General features: G+C 41.3%; 2 protein-coding genes across 5 annotated transcripts in view; both read left to right on the top strand.

The window, feature by feature from the left end:
* Window positions 1–21896, top strand: part of ZBTB24 (zinc finger and BTB domain containing 24) — a 49169-nt gene extending 27273 nt beyond the window's left edge. For 2 of the 4 annotated variants that reach the window (XM_048844827.2, XM_048844828.2), the window contains exons 8-10: window positions 11241–11297; window positions 18072–18222; window positions 20395–21896. In XM_048844827.2, coding sequence (XP_048700784.1) covers window positions 11241–11297; window positions 18072–18222; window positions 20395–20506 — 320 coding nt within the window. In that variant the 3' untranslated portion in view covers window positions 20507–21896. The remainder of the gene's footprint in view (window positions 1–11240; window positions 11298–18071; window positions 18223–20394) is intronic. The other 2 variants (XM_048844830.2, XM_048844832.2) reach the window with 2 other exon arrangements.
* On the top strand, window positions 2128–7158 carry LOC125634295 (uncharacterized). Its single transcript, XM_048844837.2, has 2 exons — window positions 2128–5097; window positions 6175–7158. Exons 1-2 carry the CDS (start codon window positions 4581–4583, stop codon window positions 6690–6692), a joined length of 1035 nt encoding a protein of 344 aa, XP_048700794.2. The 5' UTR covers window positions 2128–4580; the 3' UTR covers window positions 6693–7158.
* Window positions 21897–23412: the final 1516 nt, after the last annotated feature.

The raw sequence follows: 23412 nt of genomic DNA, 5'->3' as shown, positions 1-23412 counted from the left end.
TTTCATTTGCTGATGGACTATCCTAGCTATGTGTTGTGCACCTCAGTCACTTTGGCACATTTGTAAACTCCACCCAAGGAGACCAATGTAGGATGCAGTTAAAGATCTAGCACTGTGTTAATAAAATGCCCAGTGAAAGTGGTGCACTCATAAACGATCCCTCCTCCCTGCACAGCACTAGGATATGTATATGTACGTGCAGGCGGAGTTTCTATCTGTAAGGCTTGTAGTACAACTTGAAGCTGCGGAGCACTAGCCCTGTGATTGGAGTTGCTATGGTGAGCAGAATTCTGTTTACACTCCCTCCTCCAGCTGACCTGGAGTGAGGCTGGACAGCCAGCAGAGCAGCAGCAACCAAAGGAGGAAAAACCAGGAGACTGTGTGCGCGGTCGGGTGAGGGTGCCATGGGTCCCCTGCAATTGCAGCAGTTGACGGTGGTCGGGTTTCTCAAAGAGCCTGTGTTCCACGTGGCGAAGTGTACAGCAGAGGTAACTCCTCCCAGGCCATTGTTGTAGCAGAAGAAAGCACAGTCTGAAATTCTTCCTTTCTGTTTCTGCTTCCTAGGGGCTCTAGGGACAGGAGATTGCAAAAATCGTGGCCGGCATTATTGTTAAAATCAAATACAAAGCAAATTAGAAGACTGTCTGTGGTCCTAGATATTTTTATGAAATTAATATTTAACATTCCACATTTGGTTCTCTTTTCGAGTTTATAAATTAATCTCATGTATGCATTTATAATGATACCAATGTGAAGGGAACTACTTATTGGTCATACAGTTTTTTGTTGTCAAGCATGTGGTACTTAGGATCCTTCAATTGTTTGTTCTAAAGTATTTATTGCATATTGTGATGCCACACAGGATTTAAAATATAATGAAACACCATCTGACTTGCTCTGCAACCCTAGGCAAGTCAGTTAACCTTTCCTTGTGCTTCAATTTCCCCTACTGTAAAATGAGAGTAAAAATACCTACCTTGCTGGGGTGTTGGGAGATTTAGATCCAGGTCTTTGGTCATATCCAAGCAGCACGCAGTGCAGTTTAGGATGAGATGTGCAAATGTGACCTTTTGTTACTCTAATCCTAAACAGGCTGGCTGCTGAGCTTGTCCCTCATCTTTATTTAGAGCAGCCTAAATATACCAGCTGCAGATACAGCTGTGGCGAAAAGGTACACCCTGTCCATGTTCATTTTTCCCTGGCCACAAACGCTAATGCGGGAACAGAGAGTGGGGGCTGAGTAGAACCCTCCTACACTGGGATGATTCCCCAGTGCCCAGCTACCCTGGCTGTAGGGCCATGATCTGTGTAAAGCACTGCAGGATCTAGACCTTTAATTTGTTCATGTTTGTAATACATTTTGAGATTCTTAGATGGAAGGTAGTATAGAAATACAAATTATTATTGAGACATTGCAAACCAGCCTGAATAAAGGTCTAGAAGATATACTCGTGGAAAAAATTCTGCACTCCAGCAGATGAGCCTAAATGGCCTAATGGGAATGTTCCATATCTAACTTCTACTGTACTGTTCATAAAATGATAGAGGCAACAAGAACTAGAATTCAGGATCTCCCAAGTTCTAATCCTCACTGTGCTCCTGATTCACTTATGGCTTTGGGAATGATCTTGCAAGATGCTTAGCATTTTCAACTCCCTATGAAGTCAAGAGCAACTGATGATGCTCAGACACACAATGTCTCTGTGGCAGTTTCCCCATCTGCTTATCCTCCCTCCCTAATTGGGGTAGTGTGAGTATAACTAGTTAATGTTTGGAAAGCAGCCGCTTTTGCAAATGCTAAAAAACCTCTTAAGTTTAAAATACTAATTTAAAACAGTTTGTGTAGTCTTATGTAACTGTCGGGAGCTATGTTACACGTGTGAAAAAACTGTCATGAAATAAACTAAAACATAGTGCCTGGATTCTAATCTGTTTAGTTAAGAGAATACAAAATATAAATGAGAATTTTTCAGGTAAACTGCCTGTAAGTAAATATTTCTTTTATTTTGAAAATCTAGGCTCTGAGGCTGAATTTTCCAACCAAGATTGCAGAGCCTGCAGTGCTTCCTCTGCTAGAATTTGCATGGCATGAATATTTACAGGAGAAAAAAAAGGTGCCTTTTTTTTTTCCCCCAAAGTGAATTGTGCTTGAATTACCTCGATTTAGCTCTGATTTGTCAAACGAAAGCTATCTTCTATGCAGTAGATAAAGATAAAGGTGTTCTATACCTTCTCCAAGTTCTGTTCAGGATACCATTTGGTTGGTGCAGAAACATAAAATAAACAGGTATTTTGTTTGATTTGGGAAGAAAACTAAGGTAGGACTAGTCCAAAAGAGGAGGGCAATGGTCTGTCCTTTTCTCTGTGGAAACTTTATTTTAAATATACAGTATTTGTAATGCTTGCAGAAGGTATATATAGCATTAGGAAGCATTTGAAAGCCAAGTCCTGTATTTACAGCAGTTGCAGTAGCAAGTGCAAACTTCCCCAGATTGGCCTGCCAATGTGCCTGGATCCTAGTCTGAGGAGACCACTTCTAGGGTTGAATAGAATAGGCCTCCTTGCGCATCCATTTAGTTTTTGGCATTTCTGCTAAATCTGCCACTAAGAATTCAACTGTATTGGGGGTGGGGGGTCCTCTATATCATAGAATTATAAAAATGTAGAACTGGATGGCACCTCGAGAGGTCATCTAGTCCTGCCCCCTGTGTTGAGGCAGGATCAAGTAAATTTAGACGATTCCAGTATCTTTCCAGATATCAAAATTAGTCGGACTGGTCTACAATGCCCTGGCTCCTCTGTTCCCCTTTTTAAAGAGAGGTACTTTGTTTGCCCTTCTCCAGTCCTCTGGAATCTCACCTGTCCTCTGAGTTATCAGATAATTGCTAAAATTCCAAGATTGCTTCAGCTAGTTCCTTAAGTACCCTTGGTTGAATTTCATTAGGCCCTGCCAACTTGAATAAACCTATCTTCTCTAAATATTCTTTAACCTATTCTTTCCCTATTTTGTCTTCTGTTCCTTGCCCATTGTTGTTAATATTAATTATATTAGTCTTTAGTCACCATTTACCCTTTTAATGGAGATTGAAGCAAAATATGCATTAAACATATCAGACCTCTTGAGATCATCAGTTCTTAGCTTTCCTTCCCTGCTATATAGAGGACCCACACTATTCTGAACTCTGTTTACCATTACCAATCTAGCCCCTCTTTGAACTGGAATTTTTACAAAAGATAAGCAGTATTTTGAAGACTTTTCATTGAAATTAAGACTTCAGAGGTCTTGTAGGCAACACTTATTACCACAGTGTTGCTAATATGCTGTATATGGAAGCTAGGGGCCAAATTCAGCCTTGGCGTAAGTGAGTAGCATTATAGTGAAGACACTTGAATTGTGCCTGCTTTCACCAGGACTGAATTTACCCTACATCCTTACCAGCTAGGTTTGTCTTTGCCCTCTAATACATTTCGCTATCACAATCTAATGAATCATGTTTAAAAAGAGAGTGCTTAGATATTTAGGCAATTTTTTCTCTGTATCTCGAGTCTCCGGGTTAATTCCTATAATAAAGCTAATTCTGAAAGATAAGAGAGCCCCCATCAATATAATCTTTATTCTTATTAATAATTTATGTTAAATCCTAAAAAAAAATAATGAAAAATCTGATTCGCCTAATAGGGTCCTTACATATCTACCATATAGATGCTTGTTCCAATGGCCAAAAATCGCTCAATCATTACAGTTGCCAAAATTGCAACTAAGGTCAACGAACATAGGGGCAACCTCTGTTCCAGTCTAATCTATTTAGAGTCTTAAATATGTTAATGATGTGTGTGGTATAAGAGCCTTGGGGTCCTTAAAATAGGTACAAATTGCAGACACATATCCAAGAGCAGAATTGGCTGTTAATTTTTTGTGTTATGATTTTTGGGTTGCATATGCTGCTATATGGCATCACTGTTCATGGAGGCAAGCCCTTTGTCTCATTTGATGAGTTAATGAAAGGCAAGCAGGGACATGAATGTCCTGTGCACAAACTTGCCATGCGGACACTGCCACCAGCACTTTTAATGCATAGTAGCAGTGTCCCTGTGTCAAGTCAGTGCATGGCAAGCTGGTGTGCTATAGATTCATACCCTGGCTTGCTGCATGCTAACTCACTGAGTAGACAAGCCCACCCTAGGCCCTGTCTATGCTGATGACGGTATGGCTACACTTGCGAGTTAGAGTGCAAAAAAGCAGCCCTGGGCGCCCTAACTCACGACGCGTCCACACTGGCAAGGCACGTAGAAATCCCAGACTCCACGGCTGGAATGCTTCTGGTAATCCACCTTGACGAGAAGCATAACGCGTCCTGCGTCCCGGCTGGGTGCCACCGTTAATGCGCTCAGATCGGCCTCCAGAAATGTCCCACAATGCCTGTTCTAGCCACTCTGGTCATCACTTTGAACTCTACTGACCTGCCTTCAGGTAACCAACCATCAGACCCACCCTTTAAATTATCTGGGAATTTTGAAAATCCCCTTCCTGTTTGCTCAGCCAGGGGTGGAGTGCTCTCAGCGAATCTTTCCAGGTGACTATGCCTTCACGCGCCAGGCGATCCCCAGTATGGAGCAATGGTGAGGTGCTGGACCTCATCAGTGTTTGCGGGGAGGAAGCTGTCCAGTCCCAGCTGCGCTCCAGCCATAGGAATTATGATACCTTTGGGCAGATATCAAGGGACATGATGGAAAGGGGCCATGTCCGGGATGCACTACAGTGCAGGGTTAAAGTGAAGGAGCTGCAGAATGCCTACCACAAAGCCCGTGAGGCAAACAGCCGCTCCAGTGCTGCCCCTGTGACCTGCTGTTTCTACGAAGAGTTGGACGCGATACTTGGGGGCGACCCCACCTCCACTCTGAGGACCATCATGGACACTTCAGAGCCCAGTTCAACAAGGCAGGAGGAGGAAACCAGGAGCAAGGGTGCTGAGGAGGAGGGAGACACCCCGTCATCCCTAGATGCATGCAGCCAAGAGCTGTTTTCAAGCCAGGAGGAAGGTAGCCAGTCACAGCGGCCAGTGCTTGGGGAAGGACAAACACCAGAGGAGGTGCCCAGTAAGTGGCTTTTATTTTGGGAAGGAAGTTATACGGTGTGGGCTCTTGGTGCGAGGAGGGTTAGGGCAGCATGCATGCCTAGATGCAGAATAGGGCATTGTTGTGATCTCTCACATCACGGTAATCGGCCTCAGTGATCCCTTCAAAGGTCTCATGCAGAAGTGGGCAATGTGCTTGTGCAGAATATCAGGGTTGGAAGGGACCTCAGGAGGTCATCTAGTCCAACCCCCTGCTCAAAGCAGGACCAATCCCCAACTAAATCATCCCAGCCAGGGCTTTGTCAAGCCTGACCTTAAAAACTTCTAAGGAAGGAGATTCCACCACCTCCCTAGGTAATGCATTCCAGTGTTTCACCACCCTCCTAGTGAAAACGTTTTTCCTAATATCCAACCTAAACCTCCCCCACTGCAACTTGAGACCATTACTCCTTGTTCTGTCATCTGCTACCACTGAGAACAGTCTAGATCCATCCTCTTTGGAACCCCCTTTCAGGTAGTTGAAAGCAGCTATCAAATCCCCCCTCATTCTTCTCTTCTGCGGACTAAACAATCCCAGTTCCCTCAGCCTCTCCTCATAAGTCATGTGTTCCAGTCCCCTAAGGTTCCTTGGGAGAGCTGCTGTGTTCCTTGTCCCAGTCAGGCTAACATGGGCCACTGTGCCATGAGGCAGGGGGACCATTGCTGCACACAGCAAGCTGCATATGGGCCAGGGTGGAAGCTACATTGTAGTAGAAGACCCTCCCTTCCTTCCCAGTTCACCCTCAGCAGTGAGATATCTTCCAGAATGAACTCATGGGGAAAATGTGGGGACAGTGTTAAATATGGGGGCCCCCTGCAGCTGTTAGCTCTCCCCAAGGCACAGAAACCCAGAGGACAGAACAGCTGTGAAACAATCAGTCCTCCTTACCCCTGTGCTTACTCACCATTTTGGGGCTCCTGTGGGTTGTGTGTGCTCGCTTTGGGATGGGCAGTTTCTGCTATTGTGTACACTGTGCTTGTCTTTAAGTACGGGTGAATTATTGCTTTGTCTGGTGTGAACAATGCTGCCTCTGTTAAGTGTTGCATTTTGGCTTTACAGATACAATCTTGAGATCTCAGCCGTCCGTGTTATCACCGGCCGAAAGACTCCAAAGAATTAGGAAGAGACCACGTAGAAGCAAAGAGGACATGCTGCATGGAGTAATGCAGCAGTCCCTTAATGAAAATCAAAAAGCACAGGAGTGGTGGGAGAGAGAAAGGAGGGTCCGCCAGCAGAATGCAGATGACCAGCACCAAAGCACAGAGCGGCTGCTAAGCATTATGGAGCGCCAAGCGGACTCAATACAGGCGCTTGTAGCTATGCAGGCGGAACACTACTATGCCTGCCCCCCCCTGCAGCCCTTGTCCCAAAACTCTTTCCCTTGTGCCCCCATGTCACCTCCAACCCACTCCCCCCCTCCCCCCCCCCCGGGTTCTTATTGCCACCAGCTGCCTCCAACACCTGTAGCTTCACCATCCAGCCCGGCAAACTACAACCCTTACCTACTCCACTCAACCCCCATCACCATGCATTTTAGCCAGCCTGAAGTGCAGCACTCCCACCGTTACTTGCACTGATGAAACTGCGTAAGTGCTAAAGCAATGGTGGGAGAATCTCATTAAAAAAATCAGTATAATTACAGCCCTCAAGACTCAACAATTACATATGAGCATGCTGAAATGTGGTTTAGAGCCCTTGCTTCCCTTGGGGAATCCTTGATTAATTATAGGTAACTATAGAGGTTACACCTAGTTTGGTGAATGGGTTTTGCCAAAGCAAACCTCCAAGCTGACCCAAATGTGAAACCAGAATAATTTGTTTTTATGATCATGTTCTGTTATAACAGGATTCTGGAAAGCCTTCTATAGCTTTCGGACATTTATTCTTGATTTCAGGAGAAGTTGCAAAATATAGTTGAATGATTCCTATGTTTTATTTTTCATGGTGGTGTTCTTAGGAGGGCTGGAGTTTGGGAAGGGAAAGCATAAATACCTAACAAGTAAAACGAAAAAAATAAATCCATCTAACTCGGCATTTATATCACATTCATCAGCATGGAGTCTGAGTCTGTATTACTGACTGCTTCTATACTAAATCCAAAGTGTAATTCCTGCAGATGTTCGTTTTTTCTTCTAAATTCAGGAACTGAAAGGTGAAACCTGGGAGTATCCCTCCAGCGTGATGTGTTTTATTGATGGCCAACTGCTGGGAAGTGAACAAGAACTGCTCAAGTGGGCTTATGACAAGTGGAACTACCAAGATTTTAAACCTGTGGCACTTTACCAAGCTATTACTGAGGATTTTTACACCAAACATATGCAAAATAGCAAGGCAGGTTACACTGGTTTCTAAAAGGAAATTGTAGGGTCTGTTACCAGTTATAAGCTATGTAACTGTAATTATTTGATGTGACTTATCAATGGGTTGCTTGTTTGCTTGCGATTTGGTGGGTATTGGGGTCTTGGGGAGAGGATAAGAGGAATTGATACTTTCTAGACATGACTTCTTAGATCCATCCATATAAATCTGCAGTATGGTTGCCACTCAGTTTTTGACTTCTTGATTTGCACTCTGTGTCTAAGACCACAGACTTACAGTGAAGTTCATGCTGCTGTCATACTAAAGGACCGCCTTCCGTGCCTGTGCTCTCTGCCCTACCTTTTGCTTACTGGGCAAAATGGCAAACCCAACAAGAAATGAAAGGAGACAACTGCACTGTAGTGCCTAGTTCCTCTCCTCCCTCCCACCACCACATGGAAGGTACAGCAAAGAGAAATAATCACTGGAATCCCACCAGAGTTAAGGAAAAGAAGAGTTATCTCCATACCCAGGGAATAGAGAAAGGAGATGGGAGATTTTGTTTCTCCCAGCAGCCAAGAGGGGAGGGAAATTGTGGAAAGCCACCTCCTACTAGCAGCGAAGAGGAAGGAGAGAATGTCACCTCTCAGCAGCCAGGGAATATAGACAGAATAGAACTAAGTTGTTTCTGGTCAGAACTGGAATGAAAACTGCTGAAATGCCAAAGAAAGGAATGTTCTTGTGAAATTTCACCTAGGACCAAAATCAAAAGTGCTACAAATATCATGAGTAAACCTATTTTCTTGAGATTTCCAGACCAGTTTTGTAGACTCAGAATATGTCTACACTGCAGCTGGGAGCAAGCCTCCCACTCTGGGTAGATAGACTCATCCTAGCAGGGCTTAAGCTAGCGGGCTAAAAATAGCAGTATGGATGTTGCAGCTCAGGCTGCCGCTTGGGCTCTCAAGTCCACACAACTCCCTAGGCTTGGCAGCACAAACTCCAACCTGAGATGCCTGAGTGTCCATACTGCTATTTTTAGTGAACTAATTCAAGCCCCGCTAGCGTGAGTCTGTGAGGCTTGCTTCCAGCTGCTATGTAGACATACCCTCAAGGGGTGAAATCCTGGCTCCATCAAAGTCAGTGGCAAAAACTGACTTCAGTGGGGCCATGGTTTCATCCAGGATGTCCAGATAAGTTTCAGATAAGCAGCTGAACTTTTCAATGCTTTTGCAAACACTATGATGTTTGATTAATGGGTTAATTTTTGTCAATGTTTCTGGAAAATCTAATTCAGTTGTCATACAATTTTTTAAAATTTTTTTCCTATCAGAGATCAATTTATCCTAAAAAATGCTGAATTATTAAGTTTGCTTCTTGCTGACTGGAATTTAATTATTTACCTCCTTATATCTGACCAGTGATCAGCCATCCAGCAAAATAATTCCATTTGGCATAGTAGTCAGTGTTATTATGGATTAATTTCAGAGTAGCAGCCATATTAGTCTGTATTCACAAAAAGAAAAGAAGTACTTGTGGCACCTTAGAGACTAACAAATTTATTTGAGCATAAGCTTTCGTGAGCTACAGCTAGAAGTGAACTGTAGCTCACGAAAGCTTATGCTCAAATAAATTTGTTAGTCTCTAAGGTGCCACAAGTACTCCTTTTCTTTTTATGGATTAATTGGTTGTGATCTTACATAGGTGTCAGTGAACCTGCACCTGCTTACACCAGTGATGAAATGGGCCCAGCCTGATGTCTCCTAGTGCAACATAATGGTCTTTTTTTGTCCAAGAATGACCTGAAACTTACTGAATATTTTTGTTTCAACAAAATACTAGATTATATAGCTAATACTTTATTATTTCTAAAAGCTGTTTTGATACCTAATTATGGGTCCATTTTAGATGTTCGTTATAAAAAGAAACCTGAGACCATTTTACTGAGCAGCTAAACTGTCTTACATCAGAACAGTGAACACTTAAAAGATTTTGACACTTTTTTTTTAAACTGGATTTTTTTCCTGATTTAAACAGCATGTGTTTGTGTACTTGGATATAGCTATTCAGGAGCAGCCCACAGGCACCTTGTTATTTGAGGTAAGATATAGAAAAAAAGAGCAAACATAAGGCCCTGTCTTGCAGCTCTTATTCTCATGAGAAAGGGCTGCAGGATCTTTCCTTTTGAAGTTATTTACAAACTTACTTCCCTCCATTTTGCAGCTCTATTCTGATATGTGCCCCAAAACCTGTGAGAATTTTCGCTCTTTGTGTACAGGAGAAGCAGGGACCTCTCGCAGTGGTCTGGAGCTTACTTATAAAGAGTCAGTTTTTCATCGATTAGTAAAAAATGGCTGGATACAAGGAGGAGGTGGGTTTAAAAACATCTTCTGTAAATCTGGTGTAATTCTGATTTTGGATGGAATAATCAGCATGAAAATTAGATTTTGTCCAACAAAATAAAGCTGAATTTAGAGATTTAAACAATTTGTGATGGACAAGGTTTTAACTGATGTGTATATACAACAAAAAGCAGTGTCTTCTCTCTTGGTGATCTTGTTCCCTAATTATAGGCAAACCATGGATAAGAAATCAATAGTCCATATTATTATTATTTAATTAGCCAAAAGTTTTTCACAAGGCTCTTCGCAAGAAATTAGCTGGAAACATTTAAACACTGAGAAAATCCATAAGAAACATCCTATGTGTTTTGTATAGATGTTACTTTACATATCTATTTAACCAGTCATAGATATCCAGAGGTTTTGGTGACATGGAGTATATTTGAACATCGGGGTTGTGCATGAAAAGTGTCATTGTGAATCTAGGAGAATAGCTTAGTAAATGATGAGTAATCCAAGAAAACAGCATTGCAGTAAAAATAAGCATAGGTGTGTTTGAAGAGATTTCTTTCAGTTCTTCCTCTGTTTCTCTTCTCTCACCTCCCTGCATCTCTTCCCTGTCTTTCCTTCCTCCTCCAAACATTGTTTAGTTAATACTGTTTTAAGATCAGATTTCCAAGACATCCTTTTTGCTTTCCCCAAGTAACTCATTTAATAGAGATACATATGAGGTCCAGAAGAGCAACTTAAAATAATTGGCTTACTTCTGAGGAGGATTTCCTTTTACCTGAGTGACATATACAAGAGTTTAAATAAACTAACAACTGTTTGTTTTTTGTTTTTCAAACTCTTTTCAATTGTGTTTTTATATGTTTCCTATACTTGTCAGCTTTGTGTAATGGCTGGGAGTTTACTGAAGGCTTGCTGGCCCTGACTTGCTATATTATCAGATCCTTATTTTCATCATCCCTTGTTCTAAGCACAGGTAATTATTTATGGATACAGGGCGTATTCACTGTGGCACATTTTCATATACTGAAATCTGTTTCTTAAGACTAGTACCTCAGTCCAGCAACACTCTTGAAGTATTTTACTAAACACTGGAAACTAGGTACGCAGGTACTTGTATTAGCACAGCAGCAAGAAGGTATTTATTTTTCTATATATATAATGTTTCTTACTGTACAGTATATATGGATTGCTTATTTCTGGAGACCACCTCTTGGAGCGAGAGATTAATTCATTCTGCAATTACACTAAGGCCCCAATCCTGCAGTTGATAGCATGCAGGCAGACTGTTGCACCTGTGTGGAGACCGTTGCATTCAAACAAGGTTCCATACAGGTGCAGCAGTCCACCTGCATATTATCAATTGCAGGATCGGGACCCATGTCCTTGACCTCTGTTGAAACTGCCCAATGAAAGTGCCAATTAATGCCAGTGGTGAACATTTGTATTCTGTCACTTTTGTCTAATTACATACAGACATAACAGCTGGAAGAGGAGACAGTGGTGAATCAATTTATGGACCCACTTTTGAAGGTATATTTAAATTTCCTTATCTTACCATGTGTCATAAATATAAAGGGAAGGGTAAACCCCTTTAAAATCCCTCCTGGCCAGAGGAAAACTCCTCTCACCTGTAAAGGGTTAAGAAGCTAAAGGTAACCTCGCTGGCACCTAACCAAAATGACCAATGAGGAGACAAGATACTTTCAAAAGCTGGGAGGAGGGAGAGAAACAAAGGGTCTGTGGGTCTGTCTTTATGCTGCCTTTGCCGGGGATAGACCAGGAATGGAGTCTTAGAACTTTTAGTAAGTAATCTAGGTAGGTACATGTTAGATTATGATTTCTTTAAATGGCTGAGAAAAGAATTGTGCTGAATAGAATAACTATTTCTGTCTCTCTTTTTTGGAACTTAAGTTTTTGCCTAGAGGGATTCTCTATGTTTTGAATCTAATTACCCTGTAAGGTATCTACTATCCTGATTTTACAGAGGGGATTTCTTTACTTCTATTTGCTCCTATTTCTATTAAAAGTCTTCTTGTAAGAAAACTGAATGCTTTTTCATTGTTCTCAGATCCAAGGGTTTGGGTCTGTGATCACCTATGCAAATTGGTGAGGCTTTTTATCCAACATTTCCCAGGAAAGGGAGGGGTGCAAGTGTTGGGAGGATTGTTCATTGTTCTTAAGATCCAAGGGTCTGGGTCTGTAGTCACCTAGGCAAATTGGTGAGGCTTTTTACCAAACCTTGTCCAGGAAGTGGGGTGCAAGGTTTTGGGAAGTATTTGGGGGGAAAGACGTTTCCAAACAGCTCTTCCCCGGTAACCAGTATTTGTTTGGTGGTGGTAGCAGCTAATCCAAGGACAAAGGGTGGAATATTTTGTACCTTGGGGAACTTTTTGACCTAAGCTGGTAAAGATAAGCTTAAGGGGTTTTCATGCAGGTCCCCACATCTGTACCCTAGCGTTCAGAGTGGGGGAGGAACCTTGACACCATGCATAAGCCAAACTTCAGGTAAATAACTGGATTTGCATTGAAGTACTCTCAGGTTTAGTTAGTTTTCTTTCCTTCCTTTTCATCACTTACATCTCAACAGCGGTTTCAGACTTTCTTGTACCAGTCAGAATTATTCTCTATTTGTTATTAACATAGTTCTCCTGGCAGACTGGTTTAGTGGGTTGATTTTCTGACTGGTAATCCTGGCTCTGCCACTGACTTATTATATGATTTTCAGCTTCACCTGTCTGTGTCCATTTTCTCCACTTGTAAAATAAGGATAATACTTAACCTACCTGACAGGAATGTTACAAACATTCATGCTTGTAAAAGGGCTTTGAAAATTTGAAGCACTATAATGGGTAAATGTTAAGTATGGGTTCTGTGCTTCCACTGATACCACATATTCATTTGTGATGATTCTCAGGATGGCCAGGACTGTGAAAAACCTTGTTACCCCCCGCCTCCAGCAGTAAAAAGACTTTCTGGTGCTTAACTGGGTGTCAGCTCCTTGACATCATCAGCCTGTTAGCCACCCAAACAATCTCCTCAGGGCTCTGCCAGCCCTTACTTTCCCTGACAGCTGTAACCAGTAGATGCACCCCAGTCCCCAAGCCCTTTCAAGCATTTCCCTGTAGCGTTCAGCCCTTATTTACTGAACACTAACATTAATACTGTGCCTGCTGTCCCCTAGGGAACACTATACACACCAGCTTCTACAATTCAACTCAGGATCTGCTCTTTGTGTAATACCAGAGCACTGAGATATGTTTATAGCAAAAACAATCATAAATTTATTATCAAAGACCAAGATAAAAGAGAGAGTGATTATGAATAATGGATATAGAAGGATTACATATAAAACAAAATAAGTACATGCTTTTTATAGACTAAACTTAATACTAATCTCCTGTCTAAAGCAGTCTTATCTCACCCAAAGGCTTTTTCAGCATTTCCTACCAAAGCTGGTTGAGATCCCATTTTTGTGAATGTAAATGCACTGTCTATCCAAGGTGCAGGATAAAAGGGTGTCTCCTTGCCTTATGCTTATATCCTAAAGTTCTTGGTCTGTCCTCAGTGACAATAGAACCTCTGTCTCTTGTTTTTTCTACTGATTTCACATCCTTCTGTTGACTTCGTATGTAAATGACTCCCCCCTGTTATTACAATGCTTACTTTACCTGTGGACCAACAGAAACAGGTGAATGAACATTCTTTGTCTGGCAGAAACCTGTTTGTCTACTCTCCCTTAATACAGACTTTAAGAACATATTTTTAGTGTACATACATAACTTTTTAAATAGTATATGTACGTACATTTTATGACAATATTCATAACCAATGGGGCACTAGCTTTCTTTTAAGACCTCACATGATTTTCTTCATGGATAAATACTATGAAAGAGGTGTGCTAAGTATAGTGAGTTTGTCAAGCCTGTTAGGAGTTGCTGTTACAGAACAGCAAAACCTTTGCCAGCTGCCACCAATGGGCCTCTGTGTTGCATCATTATACTGGGATGATTTAAATATGCTGAAATTAATGGAAGTTACTTGATTTTCACTCTGTGAAAATGGGAATCAGTTAGCTTTAGAGTCTTAGGACCAGATTTTGATCTATTTATACAGCATTATTACTCCACTGACTTTATGGAGTTACTCCTGATTTATACCAGGGTGGGATCAGAGCTAGACCCTTAGTCTCTCAACTCTAACTGTGAGAATCTAGAATTACTGAACAGGAGCTACAGATCATAACATCAAACCAAAGATGCAAACCCCTATAATCATAAAGAGTAATAAAAAGAATAATAATAAAATTGTCAATGGCAGAGCAATATTTAAGAAAAACAACTCAAATAAACAGTCAAAGCAGCAATTTAAAGGGGGGAGGGTCTGTTTAGATTAACAATTACTCATAAAGATATTTTAGGACAGTTAAAGCCAGCTGGGAACTAGTCTATATTCTCTTACATAAAGTGTCCTTACTGCCAGTGTTGCAAATTGTCACATTTCAGCAGACTGGCCATCAGCCAACAGTTCAGAACTGCCAAGTGTAACTGCATGCAGAGTAGTTGTAGCCATGTTGGTCCCAGAATATGAGAGAGACAAGGTGGGTGAGGTAATAGCTTTTATTGGACCAACTTCTGTTAGTGAGAAAGACAAGCTTTCTAGCCACACAACGCTATTCTGGAAGTTGGTCCAATAAAAGATATTACCTCACCCACCAAGTGTTACCGCAGTCTTTATTTTCAAAGACAGTTAAGCTTTCACTGACAATAAGTGATTCACACCTTGAAACTGCAAAACTAAGCAAAAGGGCTAAAGTTTGCATTTAAACTATATCTAGGTAATTGGACTGTTTTTTTAGGAACATATGAATTACTGCCATGGTGCTGCCTTGCTGGAAAGTAGCATAGACATGCAGGAAAGTTTATGGGAATTTTCAAATCATTGAAAATTAAACAAGTGATTCCCACAAAGCCTGCAAACTTTTCTCAGAGTCCCTGTTGCTTTCCCTCAGGGAGCACTGCACATTGCCTACCAAAAATTGGGTAAGAGAAAGTCAGGGAGTGGCCTGTCCTCCCTCCAACATCACATGCACGTGGAGTACTGTGAAGCACAGATCCTCAGAACACAGGAGTCTCAGCAAGAAAGTAACCTGTTTCTTGAGGAAATCATCAATCAGGTCTATAAGCTAAATCAATGGAAACCAAAACATTTTAATAACGTGCTAGAAATCTTCATCTGATTCCTCTTCCCTACCCACACTGCATAGATATCTTCTACAGACTATACTGGAATACTACCAGCTGTGCATCTGCTATTCATTATATGTTCTCTTTCAATGCACCGGCTCCAGAGCTGTTCTGGAAACTGAGCTTTCATGCTGGCAAGAACAATCTGGGCAATCCTAAAACAAACAGCAGTGTGCACTGGGCAGCCCCAGCAGGGGGAGTGTGCCCCTGAGGCACAACCTCTGTTGTTGCTCCTCCTGGACTGCTGTAGCTCCACACCACTCTGTGTAGGACTGTGGCATAAATGCCACAATCTAGTCCTTAATATTTTATAGTGCTTTACATATACAACATGCTGTACCAATGTTAATCCTCACAACATCCATGTGAGGTAAGTAGTGTGTTCTCCATTTTATAGATAGGGAAAAACTAAGAGAGGTGAAATGACTAGCCCAAGGCCACACAGCAAGACACTGGCAGAGTCAGGATTAGAATTAGAGGATTTAGTGACTTGCAACTCTGTGTTTGTTCCTCCAGACAAATCCAGTACCTGTCATTTGTTATCTTGGAGAGAAGCTTGTCTTTTATCCCTCTTGTAACTCTATTTGAGGCAGCAGTAGATATTCTAGGATTGGGAAAGTAATTTAATTTTAAGATAGACTTAATTTGAGTTCTGTCAATCTTATAATTGTCCCTAAAAGGAATTTTATTACCCTCTTTCACACACCATAAATACCGAATCTTCAAGAGAGAAGATTGTCCATATTAAACCCTCTTTTAAAATTAAAAGATAATCATTGTTTTCAGTCCTTTATAAAGGTGCTCACTCAGATATGGAATTTTAATGTGATGATTATACATGGCTTTCCTATTTTTGCTGTCTGAGAACAGTGACAGCTGCCACTCACAGATGCTAAAATTCTATGAATGTCCACAGTTGACAAACATCCATTCGCTGCAATATTCTGTGAAATGAATGGGATGTTTCTACATTTCCCTGAAATTAGCTCAAAGTACTGAGGTAATTACAGAGAACCACTTGGACTGAAGTGTAATTTTCTAAAACAAAGAAGCCTAATCCAAAATTAGACTGCTTGTCATTACTGCAATTCACAAACAGCAGCATAGCAACTGCTTCGTTTAGAATTTAATTGCCATTTTTATTAATTAGTTTGGGAGAACAGCCCTCAAATAGAGTAAAGAATAACAAAACATGGAAGAAGAATACAATCCCTATTCATGTCTTCAGCCCAAATTTCCATCATTCCTTTTGAGTTTGTGGAGTGCTTTCTTTGGATTCCAGCTTACACAATATGACATATCAGCCTAAGCAACAAAGGGGCTTAGAGATGTTTCAGTTTGCAGATCTGTATCAATTCTGCCACAGACTTCCTTGATTCACTTTCAATGTGGTCTTCACTTGAAGCTGCTCCCTTGCTGATCTCCGTCTTGCTGAATTCCGTCTTTGAAAATCATCATTGTCACCATCCCCCAAGCATATCTCACATTCCTTCTGTGACCTCCTGTCCACTGGCATTCATTCTCTGATGGTTTCCACCCTCTTTCTTTCCCTCCTTGGTCTCCCTCTCCTCAGCTTACTCAAGTTCATCAACAACTCTTTTCTGTTCTGCACCCTATTCCTTGGGCTCTCCCACTCCAAAATGTGTCTTACACCTTGCATCCATTACTCTTCTGCACCACGGAATGCTTCTGGAGAAATTCCAGGCACCACTCAGACTTCCTCAAGTAAAAATCTGTTCTTTCTTTGTGCTATGAGTGTACTTGCTAAACAACTCTCCATCTTCTCCATGATAGAACTGTCATCCTTCCGAAACCCTGCTGCAAATATCTAAATTACCTGCCACTCCAGCCATGTTCTACCCCTCAACTAATCCCCTCACCTTTCACAACAATCCTAAGCAACTTGTCCTGGCCTTCAGGTCCCTGCATAATCTCCTGCCTACCTTTCTGCTCTGTTAGCAGTGATGGGGAGAAGAGCTGTAACTCCTTTGACTTCAGTTTGCTTCTTATGTGCTTGTTAACTCTCCATATGCAGCAAACAGCACTGAGTGAGTCTTATAAATAAACATGCCAGTTACTGTAAGCTGTTCTGATAAAATGCATCTGTTTTATGTGGTTTAGTTAATTCTGTTTAAGTATGGCATTGTGTAATGTATACTTTGTTGAGAAAAGTAAGCTCTTTGGTGACAATGGCTGCACTGGATCTGATCACTGCACATAACACTGAGAGGAGGTGGAAAGAAAATTGTAGCACTGGGTCTTTCTTATCATCCTCACCCCTGTCTAATGCCAAGTGCAGAAACTGCAGTAAATCCAGTGTTATTGCCACTGCCAACTCTCTCCCTTTTTATCCCATCCTATAGCCCCAGCTGGCCTTTAATCATATAGTGCCCAGAACTTGGTATTCCCTAAAAATTAGCAACTGGAGGTTAATATGGAAGGTCAGAATGAGAGTCTTGGAGTCAACAGTTCTGGGTTCTACTTTTGGTTCTGCTGTTGACTTACCGTCTGACTCAGGACAAGTCATTATGGCACAGAACTATGGGGACTTAGCACCACTGAAAATCAGGCCATTCACTTCTAAGTGCCTCAGTTTCCTCATCCATAGAATAGGAATAATACTAACCAGCCTATACACTGTTGTTTCTCAAGTGCTCTGAGATCCTCAGATAAAAGATGCTATAGCAGAGTTGTCATAATATTAAAGTCTGCTGCATGTTAGCAATTACATTTTGAATATTTATCACTAGGGTTTTTTTCCAGGATAACCCAAAATTATTTCTGAACCTCTTTCTAGGAAGCAGAATTCAGTGATCCAGAGTCAAAGGAAGCTATAATCCCCTTCATTTCCATTCACTAACTTGGGGGAAAGTTGAATGGCGACCTGCTGAAAGGCTCCCAATGTACAGTAAATAATAGGAAAGAAAGTAATAAGAATGGGGGAGAGGGAGAAGGAAGCAAGAGCCTAGAAAGGAGTTGTAGAAGAGATGGGGCTGTAGCAGTTGCAACAGTGAGTAAAAGGCAAACTAAATCTGATCATTTATTACTGTAAACTTTCTAGATGAAAACTTTTCCATTCCTCACAACAAAAAAGGGATTCTTGGGATGGCCAACAAGGGACGTCACAGCAATGGTTCACAGTTTTATATCACACTACAGCCAACTCCCTATATGGATAAAAAATATGTGGCTTTTGGGTATGTATACTACAGGTACATAATTTTAAAATGTTTTAAAAAAAATACTCCTGGTTTTCTAAGATACCATTGTCCACGACTGAGATTCATCTCTGAGAGGCACAGCACAGAACTCACAGCTCAGGGGTGGAGGGTTTAAGCCACTTTTGCACCCTCCCAGTCCGAAGCTACGCCAGGGGCTGGAGAGGCTCCTGGCAAAACATAAGGCAGGTCTGGGCCCTGTCTATGTCCAGGTCTATACAGTAGACTTTTGCTATCATAGCTGTGTTGTTCAGGGCTGTGATGAGGTGCTATTTCTGACATAGCTGAGCCAGCAAAAATCCCTAGTTTAGACACTTATACCTGCAAAACTGCCCTCTTACTGGTATAGTGTGTTTCGCTCTGGCAGGCTAGAATAAGCTATACTGGAAAAAGTATAGTTATGCCAGCATAAGCTACATCCACCCTAAAAGCACTTTCAGTTCAGCATACTAGTACAATTATACTTACAAAGCACTCCTAACGCAGACCTGGCCTAAGAAAAAGCAGCCTCCCAAAGATTGCAAAGATGTCCTGGGAAAGCAGCTTATAGCTGCCTCTGCCCTGCTTGTGCCAGGGGAATCCTTCCCCAGCCAGAGCCAGGAGTGAAATCCTGGACCCATTGAAGACAATGGCAAAACTCCCAGTGACTTCAATGGAGGCAGGATTTCACCCTGGGGCTTTTAAGATCCCTTTACCCAGCTAGCGGTTCCTAGCATAAAGAGACTGGGAGCGTGGGGAAGCATGAGACTCTCATGCCAGGGTGGTTATCATCTAATGCACCATAGAGGAGTACAGCATTTCAAAAGCAAAAAAAAAAAAAAAAAAGCATACCAATATAACACATAAAAAACAAACTAAAAATGAGTAAATGAGTTCTAATTGGATGTGTGTAAATCAGTGGCATCTGACTTTAATTCTACACTGTAGTGTCTTGTTATCTTACCAGGAACTCTCTACTTTAAAAGCACAGGAAATTTCAAGCACTGCTCTTATAATATTGCCCAATGTATAAACATACTAGGAGCTTACTCCAGCAAGAGTGGCCATAAGGTGTCAAGAGGGCAGTTCAGCATTATATGGAGTTACCGTGCTATAAATTGGCACACCACTCCTTACACCTTAGCCTTCCACAGGTATACAACAGAATTCTGCAATAGCAATAGAAACTTTTACATTTAAAATAGCTATGGCACACTTCATTGGCCTGTCCTGGATACAAGTTCCACATCAATGATCCATTCACAACCTTCTAACATGTCCTCCCCTCCTCCACAACACCTGTGCCAAAGATAAGGTACAGATTCTCTACATGAACTGCTAGCAAACCCATGTGTGTACAGTTTAACACAGGGTCTTATAAGACTGAACCCTACATATTGCAGCTCAGGACAGTTTAGACAGTGTAGAATTGTACATTGTTGTATTGGTGTCATGATTCAGATTAATTAAGAAGAAAACTAACCTAAGACTTCAAAAAGTGTGTGTGTGGGCTGGGGGGAGACTAAACCATTTTAATTAAATGCAGAACAATTTCTGACAGTATTCCTCTTGACCTTTTTTTCTTGAAATGGAAGAAGAGTATTAGATATCATGGACACTTGTAGCCACAAAAATCTGGAAAGGTATCTACACGCTGCAACGTTTATTGCTTTGAATAATTACAGATACCTCAAAGTATAGCATTTTTCTATCTCCTAAAATGCTAAATATTGGGATATTTTCAGAGGAAACAGCTGGAATGTTAGTCTGCTGTGAAGAACAATCCTATAAAGAAAAGAACATATAAGGCATGAACCCTTTATTTTAAGAGACAGCCATATTGAGAAAACTATAATTATGTTGTTATAGCCTAATAGAAGGAATTCAGGGTTTCTAACTTACTTGCTCTGACCGGCACTGAAGGTAGTTAACACAGTTGTATTCGCTACTAAATTATTGGTGTATTTTCCTGATCCTCTACCCATATGTATCATCTATACATATGTATGGTCCTACATTTTTGTTAAATCATGCACATTTAACATAACTTGTAGTGGAAAATGATTACCATGGAATTCAAATGGTCAAATAGATTACTAAAACTGTAGAGCTTTATGGCAGTGATCAGATACTTAATCATAATTTTACTGACTTTTTATGTATATATAATTTCCCCCTTTATTTTAGACAGCTGATTGAAGGTACAGAAGTTCTTCAGAAACTGGAAGATGTATCTACGTACAATGAAAGACCTGTAGTAGAATGTAAAATTATTAACTGTGGCGTTCTTGTGCCTTGATTACAAGCCAATTTACCTTCCTACTGTAATGTGTAAAAATGCATATGTTTCTGACCAGCCTTTTATAGATTTTGTAGGCTTTTTAATCTAAAATAGCGTTTTTATACATCTAAACTTTTTAGCTTGATATTTTTTCTATTCTGAACATGTTCATGGCTTGTTCACACACAAATTCTTACATGAATATACTAATGGGCTTGGGAATTTAACATTATGCCATTATATAGTTATACAAATTATTGTGTAAATATGGATGTCCAGTGAGAGATTACATTACTGTAGGCTGCACTATAAATAATCCTGTTAAGTAGAACACCAATTAGCACTACTTCATAATTGAATTTGCTATTGATTGATTGTGATGAGTGGACACAATTATTTACCTTTGGCCCAATTCTGCCATTCTTGAGTCACGCTAAGTCATACCTCATGCCACTGGTAGTAATATTAAAATCAGTGCATGTGAGGGAAGGTACAACTCAACATAAGGGTGGTACTGGGTGGTCTCTGAATATCAGAGGTCTGATCTCACTTACACCAGTATAAATCAAGAGTTACCACTGAAGTCAATGGAGCTACACCAGAGTAAAACCAGTGTACGTAAAATTAGACCCAGGCCCTAGACATATATTTAATTATTTTGTTTACAGATTGTATCAAATTATTCAGATATTTGGACCCAGCTGAACTCATTAAAATGCTAAAATTACACCAAAACAGGAAATTATACCCTATTATCAAGAGATTTTGCAAATAGCAATGAGTAGATGTGGTTTCAATGAGTGTAAAAGTTCCACATAAAGAAGTCAATGTTTATCTAAAGGGTGTAAAAAACCTTCATTTATGACTCATGAGAGACTAAACACACAACTCGTTGCCAATTGCCATAGTAGTAATTTCTGAGATGAAAGATCTCTCTTAGGCATAGTACAGGAGTAGTGACAGCAGATGGCTTCAGCAGAAGCTGGCAAATGGATGGCAAGAGTGTGGAAAATGAAATAGTGTTCTAGAATCTCAACAAAGATAATCCATAACCATTAAAATCTCTCTAACATGTCTGCAACTGGCAAAAGAGTCTTTGAATTTTTACTTTACCTTCCTGTGTAAAGCACTCTGAAATCAACAGATGAAAATTTCTAAGACCTAAGTATAACAATTACTTTTGTAAAAAGAAAAGGAGTACTTGTGGCAATATCTGCAAAAAGAAAAGGAGTACCCACTAACACGGCTGCTATCCTGAAATGACTTTTGTGTTCATATTTGGATTCTGGCAATCAGAACCAATAACATTTCCCACTGTAACTTGACTTTAGAATTATTATCTTCACTGTTTCGTTCTATGCCAAAATTGAAATGGACCAGTTAATAAATTTTCTACCTAAAAGAAAAATGAGTGGGAAATTATTTGTTAAATAGTGTTTGTTTCTCTTCAGTAACAAGAGATGCCCATTAAGCACATTTTTCCTTTGCAAAATTATTTACATAAACTACATTAATTCCTTTAGTATGAAGTACTCATGGGGGATTGTCCGAGTGTGATTGGCACCTTTAAGAGGGAATGTGTCCAGTTCACCTATGACTAGTTAGTGGCCTCTGGATGGCTCCTGATAGAAGGCATCTGTCCTCTATAAAGATCCAGTCAACAGTTGAGAAAAGAGAGTAGGAAGGAGGAGCAGGGAGCTTTCAGTAGTTACATGAGACCTGATAATATCCTAGTTGATAGCTGGCAGAGAGAACTGATGAGAACTGTGGGAGAAAACGGCCAGAGCTAGGGAACCCTGCTGATTATCAGGTTTGTGCAGAAGCCCTTAAAGTAAAGAAGGATGAACCAGGTCAGTTAAGGAAGGTTCAGCCAAGGAAAGGAGGGTTGATTTTTGGAGAGAGGTTCCCATAAGAAGCTGCTCAGCAGGGATGTAATTTGCAGATGAAAGGGGGAAGCTGGGGAGTGGCACCCTGTGGGGATCCGTCTTGCAGGCTAGGAAAGAAGAGTTGCAAGGGGAATGGAGAATTGCCAGAAGTGTAGAAGCCCTGGCACAGGAATAAAACAATAGGGACTATTAACTGAAGTAGAGGGCTTGAAGAGTGGGGTTCTGGACCTGGTCCAAGCACAGGGTGGCTGTTAGGGAACAGGGTGGCTGTTACCTCTTGGGTGGCTGGCCTACAGATGGTGGCTGTGGAGGGGGGATAGAGAACTGCTGCATTTTAACCTGTCTCACTTTTGGGTTTTAGGAACCGTCTCCCTTTTAAGAATCTGCAGCTGGTTACACTAAATTACAACTGGACATAGGGCTTGAATGGGATTCTGTGCAGGAGAACATTCCTGGCTGTATTCACATTATCAGCTGAACACTTCTTCCCCTGCACTGCTATCCTTCCTACAAACTTTGGAGAAAAACATGGAGTCAAACTGACAAGTAATGGAGTGGCAGGCTTATTTTAAGAGGTTTCCTGTCTGTTTTCCAAATCTCACATGGCGGCGGGGGGGGGGGGAGGATGCATTGTGTACATTAGTTTTTTAAATACTTATTTTACTAAACTGCCTCTGAATAGTTCCTATACCTGTTATAGATATGAGCCCTGACCCTCACTATAGTGTTGCAAGGCATTCCCCGCTCCACCGTGGGAGGATGGGCCTAAGGGGAGCTGGTCCCTGGCATTCTTACAACGACGAATGATGGCGGTGAGAGAACAAACCTCGGAACGATGCAGCCTGGGGTGGGTTAGCGCCTGCACTCTGGACAGGTGTTCAGCTAGGTACGTGGAGAGGTGTGAGCGGCGCCAGCGGACAAAAGCCAAGGCCTACGCTCGTTTACACCCCTGCAGCTCCCGCGGACGTTAATGGGCTGAACACGGTGTAAGTCTGTGCACAACGTGGCGCTAAAAGGGGGGCGCAGGTGGATTCTGCG

Source organism: Caretta caretta, chromosome 3 (assembly GCF_965140235.1).
Source record: "Caretta caretta isolate rCarCar2 chromosome 3, rCarCar1.hap1, whole genome shotgun sequence".
Lineage (NCBI taxonomy): Eukaryota > Metazoa > Chordata > Testudines > Cheloniidae > Caretta > Caretta caretta.
This window is presented reverse-complemented; position numbering and strand designations above follow the sequence as displayed.